The 24,133-nt window shown below is 40.8% G+C and overlaps 1 protein-coding gene across 1 annotated transcript in view; it reads left to right on the top strand.

Moving 5' to 3' along the window:
- The window catches only part of LOC147750887 (uncharacterized), a 235,175-nt gene extending 212,961 nt beyond the window's left edge, over positions 1-22,214 (top strand). The window contains exon 4 of the mRNA XM_086918474.1: positions 19,900-22,214. Within this exon, the coding sequence (XP_086774600.1) occupies positions 19,900-20,711 (812 nt within the window). The 3' untranslated portion in view covers positions 20,712-22,214. The remainder of the gene's footprint in view (positions 1-19,899) is intronic.
- Positions 22,215-24,133: the final 1,919 nt, after the last annotated feature.

Below are 24,133 nucleotides of genomic sequence, written 5' to 3'. Positions count from 1 at the left end.
AAACAAACCAACAGCAAACAAACTCAGGCCCTTATTTATGAAGGCCTTGCGCCACGAGAGCGTCACTTATTTCCCATGTTTAAAGTGATGCACCGGCTGCACAAGGCAATCATAAATAAGGGCCAAATGAAAATACCATTGATTTGCACCCAAAATCGTTTTTTGAATAACATTTTAGAAACACTGCGCAGAACCTATGTACAACCACTCAATATCACTTTTGAAACCTCACTGTTTCCCAAAATACAAATCCTCTATTTAGCAAATGTTAATATCACGCATTATCAAAAAGCAAAAAACAAACCAACAGCAAACAAACTCAGGGCCTTATTTATTAAGGCCTTGCGCCACAAGAGCGTCACTTATTTCCCATGTTTAAAGTGATGCACCGGTTGCACAAGGCAATCATAAATAAGGGCCAAATGAAAATACCATTGATTTGCACCCAAAATCGTTTTTTTAATAAGATTTTAGAAACACTGCGCAGAACCTATGTACAACCACTCAATATCACTTTTGAAACCTCACTGTTTCCCAAAATACAAATCCTCTATTTTGCAAATGTTGATATCAAGCATTATCAAAAAGCAAAAAACAAACCAACAGCAAACAAACTCAAGGCCTTATTTATGAAGGCCTTGCGCCACAAGAGCGTCACTTATTTCCCATGTTTAAAGTGATGCGCCGGCTGCACAAGGCAATCATAAATAAGGGCCAAATGAAAATACCATTGATTTGCACCCAAAATCGTTTTTTAAATAACATTTTAAAAACACTGCGCAGAACCTATGTACAAGCATTCATTTTCACTACTAAAACTTAACTATCTGCTTCCAAATATTCTCCATAGAGCAAACAAGTCTCTATCTAAATTAAATAAATTATTACTTACCTTTACAAATGCTTTGGGAGATTGAAAACAGTGTCAGACACACACCAATTTTTCTTTAGCAGAGCAAAAGGTGTGCACTCAATACACTGAAACCAAGACTGGCATAGAAAATCTCTAACTTTACACTTATATGCCTCATTTCAACCAATCAAAAGTCTTCCCTCACTATTGTCAAACCAACACCCTACCCCCTCTCAGACCTTTCTATCTGTTACCATAGCAACTCCCTCCTAACTGAACTCTCAGGTTCAAAAGTTTATTCTACAATGTTGCAAATTAAGTCAGCAAGGATGTTTGGCCTCTCAATACACCAGCTTATCCAGGGCATTATTGCTTTTAGTGACTTTTTCTTAACGATTCAAATTGCTTCTTACACACAACACAACCATGCACCCTAACTTTCTGTTTTCAACTAACTGAATCCACCAATCATTGCTTGTGATTCAACAGCAGGGAAACTCCACAATAATTTTTTGTAAACTCCTACTGTTCCAACTGCCATTTCATTCCCACACTTCATCTGACTGCACCAGAACCTTCTCACATCATGTATTCTGTGTGGATTATTGGACATAGGTACATCCACTGGGCTCAAAGGTATGCAGCTAGCAGAGATTTTCACAACCTTGATTTATCAAATGTGGAAATCAAATGGATTGGCCAGAGAGGATTGAGATGTCATCAATTGATACCATTGGTGAAAACCTTTTTGCATCTGCCAAACCCTGACCTCTTAATAGTGCACTGTGGAGGAAATGATTTGGGCACTATGACTGGGGTTGGTCTGGAAATGCTTTTAAAGGACACCTTTGATCAATTGACGACACTTTTTCCACAAACTGCCTTAGTATATTCCAATATATGCCAAAGACAGAAATGGAACTGGTCCAACCAATTTTGTCCACAATTTGAGAAAGCACGGAAACATGTGAATAAATCTGTTTCTGCTTATATGAGAGACTGTGGAATAGGTTCAATATACAATAATAACTTGCGTTACAACATGCAAGACATCTACAGAGGAGATGGTGTGCACTTCTCAGATGATCGGAATAGAATATTCCTCCTGAATTTAAGACTGTGCATTGGAACCTACTTATAGGTACCTAAATCAGCCACAGAACCCAAAAGCTCTTTTCAGAGCTACCCTACCTCTCATCATTCAAAACGATTTTCTTTTTCTAACTTTTTTCACTATTTTTCACCAGGGTACGCTCCCCGGTGCGCGTACCGGGCGCTCCCCCCGCAAAATAATATATATTTTTTTTTTAATTTTGGCATATATGCCCCTCCTAAACTCCCCTCAGAAAACCTAGAGGGTCAGGAAGTGTCTACCGTGCCCCCTTCTACCCATTGCCAACGTTGTTTGTCCTCCATCTTGTGTCTCAATTCTACCAAAACCCAAAATGGAGGACTCCCTTAACGCTATCAGTGCGCGTACCGGGGCGCGCACCGGTAAGCGCTCCCAAAAAAAAGGTGGGAAAGTAATTTTCAGAAAAACCACTGGAGACACTTACACCAAATATAGAATACGTCCTACTACATAGCAGTCCCTACCATTTACCCAAATTTGGTGGTATTCCTTTGAGCCATTTGGGCTGTAGTCCTGTCTAAATATCCTGAGGTAAATTACATGACAAAAACACATATGAAACTGTTTGAATTTTTCAACCAATTAAAATGTTACTTACATTTTGTACTTTTATGTGCTGACATTTGATTGGTTAAGTACATGAATATATATGAAAAATGAGAGGGAAACACAGCCATTTTGACTAACACTACCTTTGGTACATTTGAAAAAAAAAATTGACAGAAAACTTCAACTACTTTGAAGAAGGTAAGTTGTTAATTTGAAAGGAGAACTATGTTATGCACTTTAAGTTAATTTGGGAAAATGTTTTCAGATAGTTATATACTGTCCCTCTGTAAGAGTTAGACATTGAGATAAGCGTGTCTATTATAATTATGGATTGAGTTAGGCTTCTCTGGTATAATTATGAATTTACTTAGGCTTCATCACAGGCACTTTTTAATAGTTCTACTTCCTGCCTGAAACCATACACTGCCCAAAGATAACTTCACTGTTAAAAACTCAGAAGTACATGTCTGAACTTAAACCCAACAGTGCCCTATCTCTACTGATATATTTATTTTTAATGCAATTTTCAGAAAGAAAATGGAAGGAAAACAACAATTCGATGTTATTTCTTTTGAAGTAAAGATTGAAAACAATCCTGATGAAAAAAAAGATGTCTTGGATTTCATGGATGACTCTTTAGACCAACAATTAATTGACTGTTTGGAACAAATTGAATCATGCAATGAAAAATATGATGAAATTCCGGACAATATTATGTTACAAGTTTTATTAGATTATGAAAAAGAATCAGAAGAATAAATTTTTATTTAATAATTTTAATTTGTTTGAGACAATATTCATTTTTATATGTAATTCATGAAGTATTACCAAAATGATTATTTTATAAAATGAGACTTATAGTATACTGTGCAACTTTTTTGTGTTACATAGTAAGTTTACTCATAGTTACTACATGTCTCCCTCTATTTTATCTCCTGTGTGTATTTTACATCTCTTTTTCATCATAAGGGAGCAGGATAGACTACCCATGATCCCCTAGGACTTCTCAGGAAGTGCTGAAAGGATCTGTTTCTGCTTTCCTGACAGACTATGTTATGGATTCCATATACAACAATAACTTCTATAACAACATACAAGATATCTACAGAGGAGACAGTTTACATTAAATTTATGTCTCTGCATTGGTACCTACATGTAGGTACTTAAATAAAAAAAAAACAACAAAAAGAACATTTCTTTAAAACAGCTACTTTTTTTTAAACTGTCATTCTTTTTCCCCATAGTACGCTCCCCGGTGCGCTCCCAGGTGCGCATACCGGGCGCTCCCCCCGCGAAAATCAAAAAAAATAATAATTTTTTTTGACCCCGCGGGGCCCTTTTATGGCCCCCACATTAAACCTAGGGGGTCAGGGGGGTCTACCCTGCCCCCTTATGGTCAATTCCCCCCTTTGTTTTTGACATGTCTTGTGTCTCGATTTTACCGAGAGACAAGATGGCGGCCGCTCCAGACTGTTTTGTAGTGTAGTTCCTATTTTCCCAATAGGCCCTGCGCATTGGAATAACATAAACAGTAGTATCGACGTAGAAGTGCGGATCTTCCAGGCCTCCACTGACTATGCTAAACTTAATTGGGTTTGTTACCAACTAGCTCAGAGGTCACTGGAAACTTTCTTGACTGAATAGGAAGTGATCAGCTTCCCTGGCACAGACAAGAAGGGATTCAGTTTTCCAACAACCGTGCAACATGACAACTTTGCTCCTCAGATCAAGAGTCAATCTCTAGGGTCGTGTGAAACAATAGACAGTTATTTTACTCAGTCAGGTTGGTGCAGTTTACTTTCACAATATGTAGAGAATAGAGAGACGGGCGTTTGTCAATAAAAGGTTAACATTTATTGAACAGTCTTTCTTCTCATACAAGAGAAATGAATTGCCACAATTTCAAGACTTGTTATTATAAAAAGTACGTACAGTAAGATAAGTATTGCGAAATAATACTGTAAAAGCATTGATATGGTTTCTTAGCCATACAATGGTTTAAAAGTAATAAAACATATATACATTCATATATACATTAGGCTAAAATACTCAACTGGTGCTTCTAACTACGCCTACCCCAGTGTACCTGACCTAAGCCTAATATGTGGGAGGGGAGTAAGTAAGTAGCTTTAAGTTAAGTTGGTTTTGCCAAGGTTTGCTTCAAGAATTCTCTCTCAAGGGTTTAGTCAACACCATACCTCTGGAATAGAATGATGGAGGTCTGGTATCTCCCTCAGGGCTCGATATACCAGTCACCCGCAAGGGTAGACCAGAAACGCTGGATCTGGATTTCTCGGCAGGAGAAAGGCAGCGTCTCTTCTTCAGCGCCTCGAGGAGGAGAAGGAGGGGGGACAGCGTCCGCGGGCAGCTTGCATCTGCTGGGCTCTTGCAGGGGGACGGCTGTTCAGCTCCTAAGTTCACCACACCATCGTTCGCTAGTTAGCAGCGATAGCAGTAGCGATAGCAGCTATGATATCTTCAGCATAACAGCAGCTTCAGGCGACGGGCAACAGGGGACTTGCTTAAGGCCACATTGGTAGTATTTATACCTGAAAGGTGCCATGTTTGACGTAAGTTTGCTGGACATAAGACGTCAATAAGATGTCACTAGGAAGTGATCGTCTATCAGTGCTCATTAGAGTTCTGTTACTAATCAAAACACAGCAAGCGGGGATTTCCAGGTTTGCTGAGTTTTTATCTTGTTGAAGAACTCAGAGTGTTAATCTAGGAATCTCAGATAGTGACTTCTGCTCTGTCATTGCACTAATTGGTTGCAAAGGAAGTGGCAGAGAAAGCTATTCTGAAATGTGGCTCTGTTCGTGTGAGGCCAGAGATGAGTTTCTGAATATTGCACTTGAACGGTTATGCCAATATAGGGAATAAATGGATTTATAGCCGAATAGGGGCATAAGGTCACAGTATCGATCAGGATCCTAGATAAGCACGCAACAGTTTAGAATGTTTACAGACACCCGAGAGCCAATCAGCTTTCCGTGCGCAAGTCGCGTGGCGTGCCCGGTACGCTCCCCGGTGCACGTACCGGTGCGCGCTTATAGATATATATATGTTTTTGAACCTAAATTACTCAAAATCCACTGGGGCACATATCTTGAGACATAGCAAAGGCACATCGGGCTACCAGTCCCTACAATTTTGCCAAGTTTGGTGCAAATCCATTCAGCCGTTCGAGCTAAAAGTGAGGTCGACCACCCTATGGAAATTAACAAGGGGAACATGCATTTTGGGACCCCCCCTTTTATCTCGGCCCCCGCTTGACGAATCCCCCCCAAACTTTCAGGGAAGAAGCGGAGCGCCGCAAGGCCATTTTGAGGACATTTTCAGGCAGATTCGTCAACCGGTGCCAAAGTTATTCCAAATAGAATTTTGAGATTTAACATTGAAAAAAATCCTAACTATAACTACCTACTGGCGACCGCCAGTAGGTAATATATACACACACAGCTAGTGAGGGACATTTTGCACCAATAAGTCTAGTTCATATCAAAATCTTTAAGCCTTGCAGGCAAAGGTGCATTGCGTGATAACCTTTCACAAACCGGTGCATTATTCTGTTCATTGCCTAAAGAAGTGCCAGGACTTAGTGAAGGATCATGGACTTAGTGAAGGATCATTCAAATTGGAGATAGACTCCATACTTATTGTGGATGCTGTGGTAGAAAAAGACTGCTGACCAGACTCTGATGCAATATTATCAGATGAGTGATGAGAAACACTGTATAAAGAGGTTCCAGAATGATCAGGCTGTGAAATAGATGTGTTGATGTCATGTAAGGAAAACCAAATTGTATCTGTATCTTGAGATGTCAAGATTCAGTCTGTGTTTGTTTATTAAGTTGGCTTGTTCAGGGGTGAGTTTAACCACAGATCGTTTACTCCACCATCCCATTTCTTCAATGTTGAGTGAACCTTTAGTCACTCTTACCACCTTGGCAGGTGCGTAAAATAAATTCTCACCCTTTACTATGTGAGGAGTTCTTCTCATTACTAAATCGTCAACCTGAAAATCCTTGACTTTAAGTGCATCGTTATCATCTTAATACTTCTTCTGAAGCAACTGTGCTTGAGATGCTCTTACTTTAGCAAGATTGTTAAGATCACTCCAACAACTCCTTTCTCTGGTCGCAAGATCTCTGATCCAATAAGGGCATGTTTCAGTTTTGGGTGATCTTTTCCTCAAAATACAAAATGGAGATATACCAGTGGTACTATGTGGAGTTATTGAGTAAGACCAAACCTTTTTGTCTAAAAAAACTCTCTACAGGTAATTTGTTGGCCACTGCTGTCTGTACACACTCCTTGAGGAATCTATCTACTCTTTCCACCAAATCATTAGAAGTGGGGGAATAGAGTGCTACTTGCAAATGTTTAATATGATGTTTAGCAATAAACCTTTTCGTGATAGTTGAAGTAAAGTCAGTAACGTTGTCTGTCACTAATTCCCTTGGTACTCATTCTACATTAAAAATCCTTTGTAAAAACTTAATGACAGTTGTTGAGGCAGCCGGTACAAAGTCAAAATACACCCATTTTGAGAATTAGTCAACAAGGGCCATCAAAAACCTTTCATCTCATGGGAGAATCTCAAACAGACCGGCAAAATCCAACGCACCCTTGGACCAGACATCTTCTGGTAGGGGAGCAGTGTGAAGAGGTGTGGAGTAAGTTGACCAACGCTTGTCTGAAAGTAAGCAAGTGCTACATTTAGAAATCCAATTGGGACTTTTGTGTTCAACAAGGGCCACCAGAAAAATTGTTTTACATTTTTGCATCTGTTGCCCACACCCAAGTGCCCAAAATAACCTGCGTCAATAAGTTTGTCTCTGGGCGACTATTCCTCATGAGGACCCTATAAATCACTGACAATTCTTCTTGAATTTGAGCAAAAGGTTTAGGGGGTGGGGCTAGGGATCTTTTTCTTGGCCATCCCTTTAAGATGTATTGTTTAACCTTCAACAAAACTTAATCTTCATTCAGAGAATCCAGCCACGCAGTCTTAGATATGACACTAGTAAACAATTCTAATGCATCATCTAGATTGGTTACAACACATTCAACATAATTTTTGATATTTCCAGTAATCAGCCCTAACATTTTTGCTGCTATGAATGTGTGCAATTCTCAGGATAGATTTGTCCTGACCTGTTTTAGGTTTGGTATCTTCCTCCAAACAACATCCTTTCCCAAAAGGAACGATGAGACAAAAATGCTAATTAACTGTCCATGTGACGATGTGTCAGCCCAATCTACAATTCATGTAGTGTTTTTTTTCTAAATTTTACTCGATACAAAGAAAGAGATGGATTTTACCAACTTTAAAGATATTGGTTTTTTTTAGACAATGCCAACCTGCATTATTGTTTTTGCAATTTTTTACAGAATGAGGATTTTACCATGTCTATATGCACGATTTTTAAGGAACATAATCGGATGCAGAAAAACTATGATGACATAAATTTCACAACTTGATTAGATCATTGTATATATTAATCTATAAACACATGTGTTTTTAAGATATATGAAATGTGTATGATGATATATGCTGTTTTTATTGCTTCTGCTTTTATGATTTTTTGGGAAGAATCAAATAAAGCATATTGAATTGTGTGCAATTGTAAAATTGTATTCTTGAAGATGCAATAACAATCTCACTAGTGTAACTGAAGCTTTGCCTGAACCTCTCCTGTTCAGCATGTGTAGAAAAGGTTTATGGTCTGTGTAGAGCATGAAATGCATGCACCATAATGGCCCAAGAACATGCCAGTGCCACCCTTTCTATTGTGCTGTAGACCTTTTCAGAGTGTAAGAGTAAGCGTGATGCAAAAGCAATTGCTTGTTAGTTTCCTTAAATGCTTTGAATTAGTACTGCACCCAACCATAATTCACTTGCATCAACCATTAGAATACATTCAGATCCAGATTTATAAGAACCCGTGGATCTGCCTGAACAATCACTTTCTTGATAGAACCAAAAGATTGAGCAGAATTTTAATCCCAAATAATTTTCTCCCCTTTTTTTAACAGTTTACGTAAAGGTTGAACAATAAAAGCATAACCTTTGATGAAATTAGAGTAGTACTCGTTCATCCCAAGAAATGATTTCAAGTCCTCTTTGTCTTTGGGAGAAGGTACTTCAGATATTGCTTTTGCTAAAGAAAATTTTGATTTTATACCATCAAGTGATATTTGATGTCCTGTGTAATCCATATGTGGCACTAAAACAACAACACATCAATTTTAAATGTGACACCAAGCTTTTTAAAAACACCAAGAACTTTGAGCATAATATAGCTGTGTTCTTCAATGGATTTTGCAAAAATCAAGACATCATCTTGATATGCCTGTGTGCCTTTAATCCCTGAAAGAATGCTATCCATACATTTTTGGAAGACACTCGCTGTAGACACCAGGCCAAGGGGAAGTCTCGAACTTATAGGCTCCAAATGATGTAACAAAATTTGGTCAAGTATGCAGCGAGTGGGACTTGGTAGTATGCTGAGTGTTAATCTAATAAAGAAAAGAATTTTGGGAAGGGAATGACAATCCACTAGGATATTACTGTTAAGAGTTCGTAAGTCAGCACACAAGCGTATATCACCTTCCTTTTTGCAGACTAGTACAACGGGGCTTACCCATTCAGATGAGTCTGTTGGAGTAATTACTTCTTTCTAAACCAATTGCTCTTATATAACTTGTGTTCTGTACTTACTGTCAAAGGGACAGGTCTGAGTTTGTGAGCAATAGGTATGGCTTTGGGTTTTAACTTTATCCTATGTTCACAGTTGTAAATTGTGCCTCTTTTGTGATCAAAAACCTCAGGATAAGCTTTAGTCATTTCTTTAATATCTTTTGCCAAATCTACAATGATTGCCACAAATGTGTGGTTGACTACTATTGGATTGTCTGAATCAGCAGTCAACATCAAACCCAATTTAGCTAAGTTCTGCCTTCCTGTAATGAATTTACCTCATAATGCAACATCATTTTTTGTAAAGGTGTTTCTTCCAAGACATTCTAAACATTCATTAAAAAATCCTAACATGGTAATACATTGTTCCCCCTAGGCCTTTGGATTCACATCTATGAGGGTCAAAAAAATGTAATCAGACCAATATTGTGAATACAAGACGTCTGAAATAATTGTGATGGGGGCTCTAGAATCAGCCATCATGTGCATTTTGATACCCCCAACAAGGGCTTAGCAAAGCGGATCTTTTACTTGTTTAGAAGTGTTATCAATAGTATCTAGTGTGAGAACAAGAATTAAGAAATTCGAAGTAACTTGAGAGGGTGAAGTTTCTATATCAACTGTATGGATTTGTACACTACATTTACCTCTGCATACGCCTTGAAAGTATCCAACTTTGTGGCACATGTTGCATCATTTACCTTGTGCCGGACCTGCCGGATAATCATATGATATCTTGAGCCCCATCTAAAACAAAACCCTGAACCTTTCTTTGGGACAGACGTAACATTTTTTCATTTAAATGACAAAACATTCACAGTGTCAGCATCTTGAATCACATTAACAGTATGAGAAACCAATTGAGTACCCATTTGTTTGCTAATAATAATAGATCTTTCAATTGACTTGGCTAAATCTATGACGTCTGTAAGAGTTGGATCCCTGCAACTTAAGAGCCTGAATCTCTTGAATTGCAACAACACACAAACAGGTCTCTAATGCTTATATCTAAAGTGCATCCAAAATTACAATTAGCTGCACAATGGCGAAGTGCAGAGGCATAATCTTCTACTGTTTCATCTTGAGTTTGATTTCTTTTGAAGAAATTGAAACGTTCCTGAAGTACACTGGGCTGTTCCGTGAATTTCTTTTCTAATCTTGTAATATTTTCTTTGTACTGCTACCATTTCACAGGTTCTTGTGTACGTATTATTTTTGGCATGTTTTCAAAGACTTGTTGCCCTTCAGTACCAAATTTGTTAAAAAGAATAGCTGCTTTTCTTTTGGGAGAATATTTCTCTGTCGCCAGAGCAGCCAAATAGCTCTCAAATACTTTAAACCATTGTTTCCATGTTAAAGGGGTTGTTCCAGGAAGCTGTAGGAAAGGTTGCAGATGTACCAACTGTGCTAGCATACTAATGCTACTTATGCAAAAATCTGCAGGAATACCGAGTCAGAGTGAAAAATAAGTCAAAAACTATTTTATTTGGAAAGAAATGCTTGTAAATAAACCTTGCAACATTTTTTAAGATTACATTTTATGAAAATCAAAGAAGATCAAAGATGGCCGCCACATTGCGTGGTAGCATCGGGATGCTTCCGGACTGTTTACCGGTTTCTATGGTAACATGTGCGCATTTGAGGTCTCTCATGTGCGCAGATCTGAGCTTGAGTGCCTGAATCCGAGTGGGAGCGCAGTGAGGCGATAAAGGGGCCGTATAGCAGAGTGTTATAGTAAAGGAAATAGCCTGAGGACTTACTTTGGGAGGAAAGGAGGCACACGCCTCAGAAGCTATCCCGGTAAGCTGCAATCTTGTAGACGATCCTGTAACTGCGTGTCATGCTTCTCGTAGTGAAAAACCTCTGCATCACAAACAGTTTTATTTTTTTATATGATGGTGGGCTCCTTCTTCAAGCTTGTCGTCAAATGAAGAGTTGGCTCAGAATAAATAAAGCTGTGACATCCAGGGTTATAAAAAGATTTCTTTATTCCATGAAAAGGATCCCACTTCCTGCAGGTCTCTCTCCAGCAGTTCCCAAAAACAACTGACTGTCAGTGTTGGCAACTATGAAAAAAGAATGCAGAACGTTAAAGCCATGACAAATGGAAATCATAACATGTTGTTTCAAGACAGTAGCTGACAATAAGTTAGTTAACTATAGTTGAGATGAAATAGGTAGTAATGTTTTATCACTACTGCAAAGACCACAAACAGTTCCATCATCATACCACAAGGGATCAGCTTTACCACTATATAATGATGTCCTTGGTCCGAATGAGCTCCTTGCTTTCACAAAATTCCAGACTCATGTGTTGGCACTTCAAGACTGCTGCCTGGTGAGTGCTTCCTCCCAAAAGTTGGCTGTGTTACACTTCGTCTTTGTAGAAAACAAAACAAGCAGAATAAACCGGGATCTCCTGCACAGTGTTTATCTAATTCAATTCTTTAATTTTGTCTCAGAAACAGCCAGCCGACACGTGTTTCATCGCTTCCGCGAATCCTCAGGGCTGAGTATTTGGCCGTGTAAAGAAATGAGGTCGCTCCGCCGGTGATAATTCCGACCCGGCAGGGCCCGTGACCTGATAAGTCAATCCCGTAGGTTGTTAGCTGCAGAGAAACAAATAGGGACCCAAGTGTTCCAAGTATGGACACACTTGGAACACGGTGACCCGGGAGAACACACAACGGCTCAGCTTTTTCCGCCACTGATAAATGATTGACATTGGAGTTATCCGCTCCATATCGTCTACTGGATTCTTTTTGCTCCCGGGATTACAGCCCTTATGACATCGTCTTGGGATTTAATGAGTGACATAAGAGTTATCTGCTCGATATCGTCCACTTCGTATTTTGCTCCCGACCTTACAGCCCTGACGACATCGTCTTGGGTCCCTATTTGTTTCTCTGCAGCTAGCAACCTACGGGATTGACTGATCAGGTCACGGGCCCTGCCGGGTCGGAATTATCACCGGCGGAGCGACCTCATTTCTTTACACGGCCAAATACTCAACCCTGAGGATTCGCGGAAGCGATGAAACACGTGTCGGCTGGCTGTTTCTGAGAGAAAATTAAAGAACTGAATTTGATGAACACTGTGCAGGAGATCCCTGTTTATTCTGCTTGCTTTGTTTTCTACATTGGTGTATTGATTTGTACACGACTGGATAGATTGTCAAGTGTGTGCATAGGGTATTTCTACTATGATTAGTTGGTTTGTCAGTCCTCACTGACAGACTTCGGAGTGGTTACAAGGGTTTTTCCACTCACCCAGTTGCACCACCACACTACAGTTCACCATAACACTTTTGCGTCCACTTTTGTCTGAGCGCCCAGTGCTTTTCTGAGACTAAAAACGTTTTTTGTATATTACACTTCGTCTTTGTTCTTTTTTTTATCAGAATGTTTTTATTGATTTTTACAAAAACACATAACAGGTTAAGCTCTACCGAGCTCTGGTACAAGCATAGATAACCAAGTAACGAGAGATAATACACAGCTTCTTCACAAGTTCACAGCATGCCTTGTAATAGGTTCAGGCTCACACGTCCAGTGTTACAATGCATATCTTGCACACTCTGCTGATGCGTGTTGCGCCCTAGTCGTATGATCGGGAGCTTACACAGTAAACACAAGAACAACAATTAAATAGTTCTGTGAAACCCTGCAAATAGAATCCTAAAGTGACTGGGGAGAGCATAGGATGGGCATTGTCCAACACACAGTGGACTAAGGGGGCACCCCACTTCTGGGCTGGGAAAGGGAGAGCGAACACAGAGAGAAACAAAAAATTACTTGAGGGGGCTACGACCCCCAAGGGGGAAGCAAGACCGTACCCCGACCCACTACGTCTGAAAGAGGTTAAGGGCCCGCAGCCTCGGTCCAAAGGGAAAACAGACGCAGACCCTCGGACTGGTAACCCACCAGTGGACTCCAAGTATACTCAAATCCCTTGCGGGAACCCTCTAGAATTTCCATCATCTGCCCAAGAGCTAGGGCCCGCCATAGGTGTGCATGCTATTGGGTGAGAGAGGGGGCCTCTGGCTTCTTCCAGGCTGCTGCTATCGCCATTTTTGCTGCCCCCAAACAGAGCCACAAATTTGAGCGGTCCCCATGGGTCTGATGCTTCGAGCCGGGGTCTCGTAGCCCTAAAAGAGCGTGTTCTAGGTAGTCTGGGATTATATAGACTAGGATCTGTTTGATTTGGGAAAGAATTTACCTCCAGAAAGGTTGGCTGGAAGGGCAATCCCACCAGATATGGCGAAAGTCACCCAGGAGCCCACATCCCCGCCAACATCTGTCTGAGGTGCTTGGAAAAAGGGTGTGTAGTTTCTGGGGGTACCGATACCAATCGAACATGATTTTGTAATGTGCCTCCCTCAAGAAATCCAATGGGTTGTATTTAGCAATGTCTTCATATAAGGAGCTCCACTGTTTCTCTGCTATGGGGTACAAACCAGAGTGTCCCAAACCCCTCTGTCACGAGGGCTGAGAGGGCCCGTCGTGAGAATGAGAGAATACAAGAGCAAGACGCAGTCCTTAGTGGTAATGCCAGTCTGTACGAATCTCTCTATTGGGAGCAGGTCCCTAGTCGCAGCTAGCCGCATCTGGGGCTGTTGTACCCAGTGTTTTAACTGGAAATAGTGGTATTCCTCAGTGGGTGGAAGTTTGAAGAGTGCAGCGCAGTTTGCGAAGGTACACGGTTCTCCTCGAAGGAAGAGATCAGAAACCATGCGGCTACCACCCTCCCTCCATTTGTCAAAGGGGCCCTCCTGTAGTGCTGGAGGAAAAGCAGCATTGAAGTGGATGGGAGTGTGTGTGGACGGGAAAATCTTAAGGGGCAATGTCTTGGTGACGGCGTCCCAAACTTTTAAGAGTGGTGGCTGTGAGGGTGCTAAGATAAATATATGGCCTGTCTTGCATTGGTTTCCAGGGTAGGTCCCAGATGGTTCTCCCCGCTATTTGCCTATCCATATGGAGCCAGTGTTTGTCTGATGCTTTAAGGGACCATTCAGCCAATACCCGCAGTTTTTAGGGTCTGTAATATAAAAGGAAGTCGGGGTGGGAGAGTCCCCCCTCTAAGCGCCTCCTGGACAAGAGTTACTGGGATAAGCAGGCCCTACCCCTGCCAGATAAATGTTGTGATCATCCTCTTTAGCTCTGTGAACAGTTCTCTGTCCAGCATGATCGGGATACCATGAAATAGAGAAGTCGAGGAAGAACATTCATCTTAATTGTATTTATACGGCCTATCCAGGTTATATATTTGGAGCCCCATATTTTGAAGTCGTTTCGAGTTGCTGCAGCAAGGGGGGGGAATTAGCTTTATAAAGATCTGTTAAAGTGGGGGTGATTTTAATGCCCATAACGGAGACTGCCCATCCTTAGGCCCTTCTATATAGTACTTGGACTCTAGTTGTTCTGCACTGACGAAGCCCCCTGTCTTCTCAGGTGATGCAGCCCCCATCTCCAGACTTTCTGGTCTTTTAAAGGGATTCCATCCAGTGGTCTTGTCCATGGTGGGGTGAACCTCACTGACAAGACCATGGTCTCTGGATATTCTCAAACGGTGAGTGGCGCTTCTTCCTCCACCACTCTTCTGCCTGTCTATGGATCTGTAGGACATCCTTGACTGTGTCTGTCACATCACAGGTGTAAAATAAATCAAATCAGTCAGCCGCAGGAGGCCTCTAAACTCACCAGGTTCATGGGAAGTCAGTTGGGTGGTCCTTATTCCATGTTTGAGTTTTGAAATCAAGCAAATTTGGATGCATTTGCAGCACAGAACATCTTCAAGTAACCAACCTTGTTTTATGAATGTGCAAGAGTCTACAGATCCAAGGGGGACTGGGCAGCCTCATGCTGGAAGGTCCATTTGTCCCCACGCCCCTATTATCCCAAGTCCTTGTAAGGATAGATACCCTAATGCTCAGGCATGACAATGGCTATAGCCAGAGAAAAGATCAATTAACCATGGATTGAGGGATGGCCCTCCACTCTTTCTTGTTACTCGATTCAGGGGATGTCTCTATCAAAGGTCTTCTCCATTCCAGCACAGGCGTGTTGGTTACTTTTGTGTTCTCTAGGCACATTACTATCGGAGACATATACCACCTACCTGAACATGTTGTATTGTGCCCTCACCGCGCCGTTTTTCACATTGTGGAATACCCTTATGTAATGCATTGTTTGCCTTAGTTTGCCTAATACAGTTTGCATATCTTACATAGAGGTTTGTGGGTGGTCAGTGCATAAATCGTGAAGGGGATGACTTGTGCTATCCTTTTCTCTGAGTTCAGAAACCCTGATTTCACAACAAATTGGTTCCCCAACAAAATCACTTTGCAAATGTATATGTAGTAGACCCAGATTCTGAGGGTTACTGGGCTTTTCTTGTGTAATTTAATTTGTTTCGATATTAAGACGCATCATTTTGCTTAATATTGTGTAGTGGAATTATAAACTTAAGATGGCACTGTATCTGTACAAAGGTGCAATTAGTGATTTATATTGTTTTTTTCCTCATTAGGTTTTTCTCACATATACATATCAGTGGTTATCCATCTTTAATTCATTTTAGCACCCCAAGTATTTTCCGGGAACACTGTCCTGTGTTGACAAAATATATGGATTTTATTAGAGTGAGTGCACTATTGCCTTTGCTGCATCATTTTCAAAATACTTTTGATTCACTTCAGTGCATACAAATTCTGTTAGAAAGTACAAAAGAACCTATAAAGAGAAGTGTTTGGGAAGATTATTGGAAGCTATTGAAACAAGAAATGTAAATATTTTCTGGAAATTAGTCCAAGATGGCTCGGGTAGGAAACTGGGCGGCTATGAACTGTGTGGTGATCGAATAGGCATGGGAGAGTTATCTGGGAGAATTATATGGCAAAATGGTTTGTCAAGAAAAACAGAAAGATACATTATGGCTAGAGGTGGAACAAGATATTAGGCCTCTTTTTACGTTATCCAATATAAGACTAATTATATGATATCCAAGTTAACACTTAGCCGTGCAGCGGGCCCAGATAATCTTCCGGCAGTAATTATTCGAACTAGACCGGATTGGTGGGCAGATTTTTTCACCAAAATGTTCAATAGCACCCTTGACTCTGGGAAAATTCCGGTAAATTGGAGAGGGGCAATTATTAGACCCATCCATATTGGAGGAGATATTCTGTTACGTAAAAATTACAGGCTTATTAATCTCTTGGATATCAGTGAAAAGGTGTTTTCTAAAATTATTTTGGAAAAACTCAAGGAGTGGGCTTTGGACCATGAAGTGGTGCCTCCAGAACAGGGTGGCTTGCGGGAGGGCCACTCTACAATTTATCACTGTGTTGTGCTATGGGCATTGGCTCGGAAGTCGATGGAGCAGGGGAGTAGTTTGTTCTGCTGTTTCGTACACTTTCGGGCCGCATTCGACCTGGTAGATCCAGAACAGCTATGGGAAATGCTGGGGGACGTAGATATCTCCAAGGGGCTCCTGTCTATAATACAAGGGCTACATAGTCAGAATTGGGCACAGGTTATTCTTGATACAGAGGGTACACTGTCACAGAAGATACTGATTCAGAAGACAGGGATGTGTTTTGGCCCGTTGCTTTTCTCTTTATTTATAGCAGATTTGCCTGCCACACTGCGATCGATGCGGGGGGTCAGCCTAAAAATAGATGGGAAACATATTGCATGCTTACTTTATGCAGATGACCTGGTGATTATGAACCAAACAGAGATAGGTCTGCAAAGAAAGCTCAAAGTGTTTGGTCACTACTGCAGTCATAAGAAACTAATAGCAAACTTGGAAAAACAAAGATTCTCTGCTTCTGTAAAAAGAGGAAGATTTTCAACTGGGTCCTAGACTCCATAAAATTGGAGAAAGTGAATGACTATAAATATCTAGAAATCTGGTTTGAAAAATCTTTGATGTGGAAAATTCACCTGGATGCACTAACAATTCGGGCCCTATCCTCGGTTATTGGCCTGAGAAAATGTAATGCCATCTATGGAGAGATGATGGCTAGACCAACCCTGAATGCTTACAGGGCTATGGTACCTCCCCAGTTTTTATATGGTGCTGAACTGCTATATTTAACCTCATCACTGCGGCGCGAATTCCGCCGCAGTGCTGAAGATTCTTATCGCGGGCGTGGTCATGACGGCTTTCGGCCGTCATCAGCACACGCCCACCGTGACTCATGGCGGCCGGGAGCCATCATCGTCGTCGAAGACGTTAAGTGGTAAGAGGAAGTGGTATATTGAAGAAGGGAAATGTGTAAAAAAATTACTGTCCCTACCCAGATCCTCCATGATACAGGCTGTAAGACTAGAAATTGGAATGGTCTCATGGGAGAAAATGGCTATCATGGCACTAATAAGATTTTGGCAACGCTTGGGTTGTGAAGAGGGGCAGAAATGATCCTTTTGATGTAAAAGTGAGATCCTACCGAGTGCATTGAAGTGGGCAAAGGGGATCAGAGAAACAGTGACTGTGGCGTGTAGGGTACTGAGGACTGATGTAAGCCAGCAGAACTTTCATTCGACTAGAAGTAAGACGAAACTTAGGACCGCAGGAAAATAAATATCATGGGACATGAATAGCCAATGTTTGGAAGGGAAAAGATCTGTATGCTTTATGATTAAACCTTGGAAAAAAGGCCAACAATTCCCGTACATGGATTTTCTTCCCAATCGCTGGGCAAGGAGAGAATTGTTAAAAATAAGGATTGGGATTAATCCATGTTATTAGAATGATAGGATTAAGAGGGCTATGATTGACCCAGAAGGGAAATGCACCTGTAATACAGGGAAAAAATGCTATATTTTTTAAATCTTATTGGACTGTCTAAATGTTCTTGATGCACGAAAATTGTGGCTACGTCCAATTTTCCTAAAATACGAGGTTAGGAATCGTGAACAGTCAGTAGATCTGTTATTAGATATGCACGCATTAGATGTAGCATGTGCAATAGGTAAGTTTATGCTTTTTTTAAAAGGTGTAGAGTGGATGTTTTAGCACCAGTATGGATTTGATGAAAAACACACCAGTTTTTATTAATGCTATTGGGAATCTAACAATTGTTAGATAAGATTGTACTTCTTTTAGAAGACTTTTTAATATATTTGGAGTATTTTACAGGTTTGATAACTTTTTTAACTCGAGCTGATTTTTAAACCGAAGACAGTTATGTTTGTGTGTTTGTTCTTGCTTAAAGACCAACGGTCTAAATAAACAATCTTTTTTAATTGAATTGATTCAGTGCATGCATATTCCAGCACAGATATACTTATTGTGCCAGTTTCCTATTTATTGTGGCATAACTATCTCAAATTGGAGAATATCTACTTAGAGGCTCCACTTGTTTATTTCTTCAGTAAGGTACTTCGAGGCTCACAGACTATGACTAACCGTCTTTATTGTTGGTGCAGTGGAGAGCAAGGAAAATAACAATGATCCCCTGTTCAGCAGAATTTGTGCTATGGGAATGGGGAGACAGGCAGAGGGGGACAGCAAGGCAAAAGTGAGAGAACGTGCTTAGAGCCTGCCATATATTTGTTCATGCCTCCTTAATCGTCACTGTCAAGATGGCCTTGACCTGCATGTTAGGCACTCATCCCTTCAGCAGGAATGTAATGTCCTAAGCAGTTTTTTGGCACCTAGTGGTGTGGAGGACAACAACATCATGCTCCCCACACCAAAACAGCTTTGATAGCTGGTAGGGCCTCAAGTATGCAGGCATGGGGTGTGGAGAAGGAGTGGGTGCCATAGGGTACATGGGAAAGGAGCATGGGAACTAGTCGGCAAGGTCTTGTATTCCTCTGAAGGTTGCTGGAGGTGGCTTCAGCAGCAGCTCTTTCAACTTTCATTCCGCCTCCTAGCCTTTTCCGCCAGTACGATAGGTATTTACAGCAATAGTAACAGTATCACTGGTGGAGAAGGGGGCTACAAGTCTCTCCTCCAGCCTTTTCTGCTGCCCGGTCTTTGCTACACTCAGGAGTCAAGTTGTCAGTCTTTTTTTTTTTCTTCTCAACCTGAGCATTTTTACCAGTAGAAGTAATTTATTTGGAATTCATAGATCTAATATTAGAAGCTCGATTTAACAAACTACTCCTTCATATGAAATCACTATAGTTTTTGATAGTTTTAGAGATTAACACAAACTTCTACACATTCATACATGTAAAAAATCAGAAAGTGACTAAATGGTGTGATAACTTTCAACGTGTGTACAACCAGAATGGAATTTCAGGTGCAGTAAGAGGACACAAGGAAGGAAGGTAGGCGAGTTAAACAACATGAACACAAGCAAAACTATTAATGAGCTTTTTTGTTGTGTGCAGTTGGTTGCTCATTGGAGATGTTTGTACTAAACCTTCATCGTACTTGGTGATACGATCTCTACAAGATACTCATGTATTCTTACACGTATCCACACCTTGTCATTCTTGTCACAGAATTGTGTATTTGAAACATTACCTCACAGTTGATAACAGCTTTTCGGGTTACAGGAAGTATTATATGGAACAATCAGCCTCTAGCCTGTCAACTCTGAGCACCAAAACCTTTCAAGAGCAGTAAACTTGACTTTAAATTAAAATTGTTTTGTAAGACTCCCGATTTGCCTCAACCCTATTGTTTTTTTTTTTCCAACAGAACCCAAACCTAGAAAAAGGTTGAAGAAGGATTCTGAAGTTTGGGGTGAAAGGATAATACCAAAGCACCTCTCAGGAAAAGTCAGAGGAAAAGCAGAGCAGAAAAGTAACTCAAAGAGAAGGATGAAGCAATGTAAAAAACGAAGAGGCCTTGAATGTCAAGATCAGTCACCCAGCCGCAAAACAGATGTTCACAAATCCAACAAGCCGGGGAGAAAGAAAGGAGTGAAAAAAACACATGTTTGTATTGAATGTGGAAGGAACTTTAGCCGACTCTCAAATCTTGTGAACCACCAGAGAACACACACTGGGGAGAAACCATATGAATGTGTTGAATGTGGCAAGCGTTTCAGTGACGTGGCAAACATGATCACCCATGGGCGGGTACACACTGGGGAGAAACCATTTGCATGTGGTAGATGTGGGAAGAGCTTTAGTCGCTTGTCCAACATGAAAACCCATCAGCGAATGCACACTGGGGAAAAGCCCTATCCATGCAATCAGTGTGACAAGAGGTTCAGCCATTCTTCACATCTGGTGACGCATCAGCAGCTGCACACGGGGGAGAGGCCACATACGTGTGATGAATGCGGGAAGAGTTTTAGCCGCTTAGCAAACATGCTCACACACCAAAAATTGCACAAGGGAGAGAAACCATATCTTTGCAATGTGTGTTTCAAGAGGTTCAACCGATCATCTCACCTTACCAAACACCTTCAAATGCACATGAAGGAGGACATGCTGATGAGGGAAGATGCCTTGCGCATGGAGCAGCAGGTGCACATCAGAGAACATATCATTATTTTGCAGTGATGGTGGGAATATGAGCCATTTCAGTTGCCACTACCATATGGTTGCGCAAGGAAAACGTTGTAGGCATTAACACCAAGATGTTACTGGCCGAGAAATAAGCACTCAGCTTTGGCTCCGACTCTTAAGTCTTGATTGCCAGTTGCAGAGGATTAGCAAGTGATAGTTGAATTGAACAAAAACCAGCGTCGTTTTCAAGAAGAACTCACTGTGAACGCTTGGAATAATCTGCAGTTCATGTTCAGATTGGTATTTTTGTGATTCTACACAGGTCTCCCCTGAAGTCATTCATCTTTAGTAATTTGCACTTGAGCTCCTTGAATACATTTGATACAAGCAGATCGCTATCATCTTTCCTTGGGTGAACAGGGAGGTATTTACTTCAAGGCAGATGTCCTGGAGTTGTCTATGCTGGGAGAAGTTCCCTTGACTTTATTAATTGGGGTGGGGGCAGAGGGGTTTGGAAGTTGTCATTTATCATCCCTCTGTTTAAGTCAGATCATGCACACAATATAATTTACTGCGTTCAGAGACTTTAAACTCTGGGCAGAAGTGGTATATTTTTAAAGATGTGTTAAGGAAGATAGGATAGGCTTTAATGGTTGAGGCACTGAATTTGTAACCAGATTTTATGACCCTAAGTCACATTTTCCGCTCGTTCATTCTGTAGGATCCTCAAGCCTATTCTTGTGGGCCCTAATGCTTTCTGCTTCCACAGGGGACAGAGTAAAAGGAAATGAATGTCACATAGGTTAGTTTTTTCTTAGTTAATTCACTACATACTGATTAGGTCCCGAATTCCTTTACCTATTATGACGGGCGGATCATTGAAACAATATTCTGTTGTTTACATTCCCTTCAAAAATCAATTTACTTTTCTTTCGTACCATATTTTAACAGCTTTACCTCCTGGTGCTAATACACTTTTCAGCAGTTAATATACCTTGGGCCTTAGATTGCTTTTTAATTAAAGAGAGGCAGTGCTATGAAGAGGAACCCCGAGTTCTTCCACTTCTGTGGATTAGGTTGGTGACTGGGGCAAAATACCAGAATGGCTTTGTGGTGCAGTACGTTAAGTGGCCTTACCAAGCAGTGTCTGAAACGCCTATAAGAGTTTCAACAAATGAAATGTTCTACAATGGTGACAAAATGTAGTTATAAGCCATCTCTTATTTTTGGTAAAAATAAAAAGATTGTTACGTAGATTAATACCTTTAACACCTCTGTACTGACACCTTTCTGTGTACTGTATTCTGGTTATTTCTTAATTTTCCAGAAATTCGTCACATAAAATTGGAGATTAACAAAATATCCCTGTTACATGGGTTTTTACGATTTAACTAATGGTGCAGGTTATAGCTGTTTTATCCAATAAACTTGAAGAAGCCCTCTGGGCTGTCCAACTCTGCTTCTTGTATAGGTGACTCTGGAAATAAGGCTGCTAACTTAATACAGAGACCAGAATATTACCAAGCTACCTTGTATTAAAACGTTCTTCTCAAATTCCATGTTGTGTGTCATTTCTGCAGTTCTCCATTTACTCATTTGTAAAAACTGACCTTTCCCATATGTGGTTCAAGTGGTAATGATGCTTATCCAAAGGTGGGATTTAGACTGACTTCATGACATAACAGCTTTGTTAACGCTATACTCATGCACAGCACTTCTTGTTGTGTATTAAACAGATTAATGAATAGAAAAGTCCTAGGTTGCCATTCCTTTCATATTTAATGACTGTGATTCTGATTTCAGTGTTTTTCTTTTTCGAATAATTATTTTGTTACAGGTTATTTGCAGTACTTCTTGATTCTTTTCCTGTGATTGTATCTCTGTGGTGCTTTCTGATGATTTCAAGATGTATACAAAATATTTATTTTTACTGTTGTGAGCCACAGGTAGGTACCATTTTGGAATTCTTGGACTCAGTGTGCACCTTGAATCTACAAGCAGTAGTTGTGGATTAGTTTTGATTTTTCAAGGTCAATTTAAAAGTTAACAAGGCATGCATAAAAAGATTAACAACTAAGTTCTTGTGGCCACATTCACCCGATCCAACATGGAATCTGTCTTTGTGGTGGTGGTGGTGGTGTTATACCTCTCCCCAGGCTCTTCGTAACACTTTAAGTAGGACCTTATGGAATTTCTAGCCTGCACATCTCCTCCTTGGAAACACAATCTGATACGTTTATGATAATGAATGTTTTTAGTATATGATTTGGTGATTCTGAATTGCGTTGCTGTCAATTTTGCCAAACATCTGAACAAGTAAATGTTTTTAATCAATTTGTGCTCAGACCCCATATAATTGATTGGGCCATCGCACAGTGGTTAGTGATCCCTAACGTAAACACTATGTTGTTGCACTGGACAGACTAATGTGAATGACAAAAAATCTCCCATAGAGACAACAGGAAGGGCAAGCTTTAAGTGTGTGTTAGCCATGCTGTGACAGATTGATCCTTCCAGTCGATAAAAGTGTTGGAATTAGTACACCTTTTTGATGATCAGATTAGTCAGGCAAGAAAATGATTGTTCCATGTTAAGGGCGAATTGTGTGTGGCAAGAATCATCACAACGTTGGGTTTACTATGCAAATAAAAGGGCTCAGACACATCCGAAGAAAGTTGAATGATGCAGACAAAAGCAACAAAAAAAACCTTTACAAGCTAGGAAAGGAGAAGCTAACTAAACTGGCAAGAATACTTTCACACTATTATTACTGCTCAAGTGTGTACTACAACAATCTAATACACAAGTAGTGTCCAGGAACATTTTTCTGGTTCCAAACCTTCGAAAATGTTTGACTCCTTGTACTTTGCTTACCTAGGTTTGGAGGGCTAGATTGATTACCTGGTCAGTTAGGTTCTTTCTGAATAAAATAATAAATCTATAGGATTAAAACTCCAGGAGTCTGAGACGATTGAGCAAACTGCTCCTCCACATCCCTTGAGCTATCTAGAAGGGACATATGTTATTTTTTATTTTTTACAACTCAGATTGTTGGTCATAGGAAGGCCACTTCTGCCTTAGGTCTTTCTTGGTCAAGCCTCTTAGGGCCTGATTATGAGTCTGGCAGTTCGAGGACCACCAGACTTGTTGTGGTGGTCTAGCCACTGCTGCACCGGTGGTCTGACCGCCCCATTACGAATGGGGCAGTCGGAGCACCCTGGGACCGCTGCCAGGGAACTGCTGTGGTCAGAAGCAGCAATATGCTTGGCAGGACTGATGCGGTCCTGCCAAGCATTTAAATGAGCTTCCTCTTCAACCCTAGCAGAGACGAAACACCCCCTGTGCACACAGGGGGGCATAACATACCCCTCTGTGTGCATGAACAAGAGTTCCTGCATGGCATGGACTTTTCAGTCCATGCCATGCAGGAACCTTGTGAGGCGTTTCCATTGCGGTGTCTTTTTCAAAGGCACCAC

The sequence above is a fragment of the Lissotriton vulgaris genome, chromosome 1_1, assembly GCF_964263255.1.
Source record: "Lissotriton vulgaris chromosome 1_1, aLisVul1.2, whole genome shotgun sequence".
Lineage (NCBI taxonomy): Eukaryota > Metazoa > Chordata > Amphibia > Caudata > Salamandridae > Lissotriton > Lissotriton vulgaris.
This window is presented reverse-complemented; position numbering and strand designations above follow the sequence as displayed.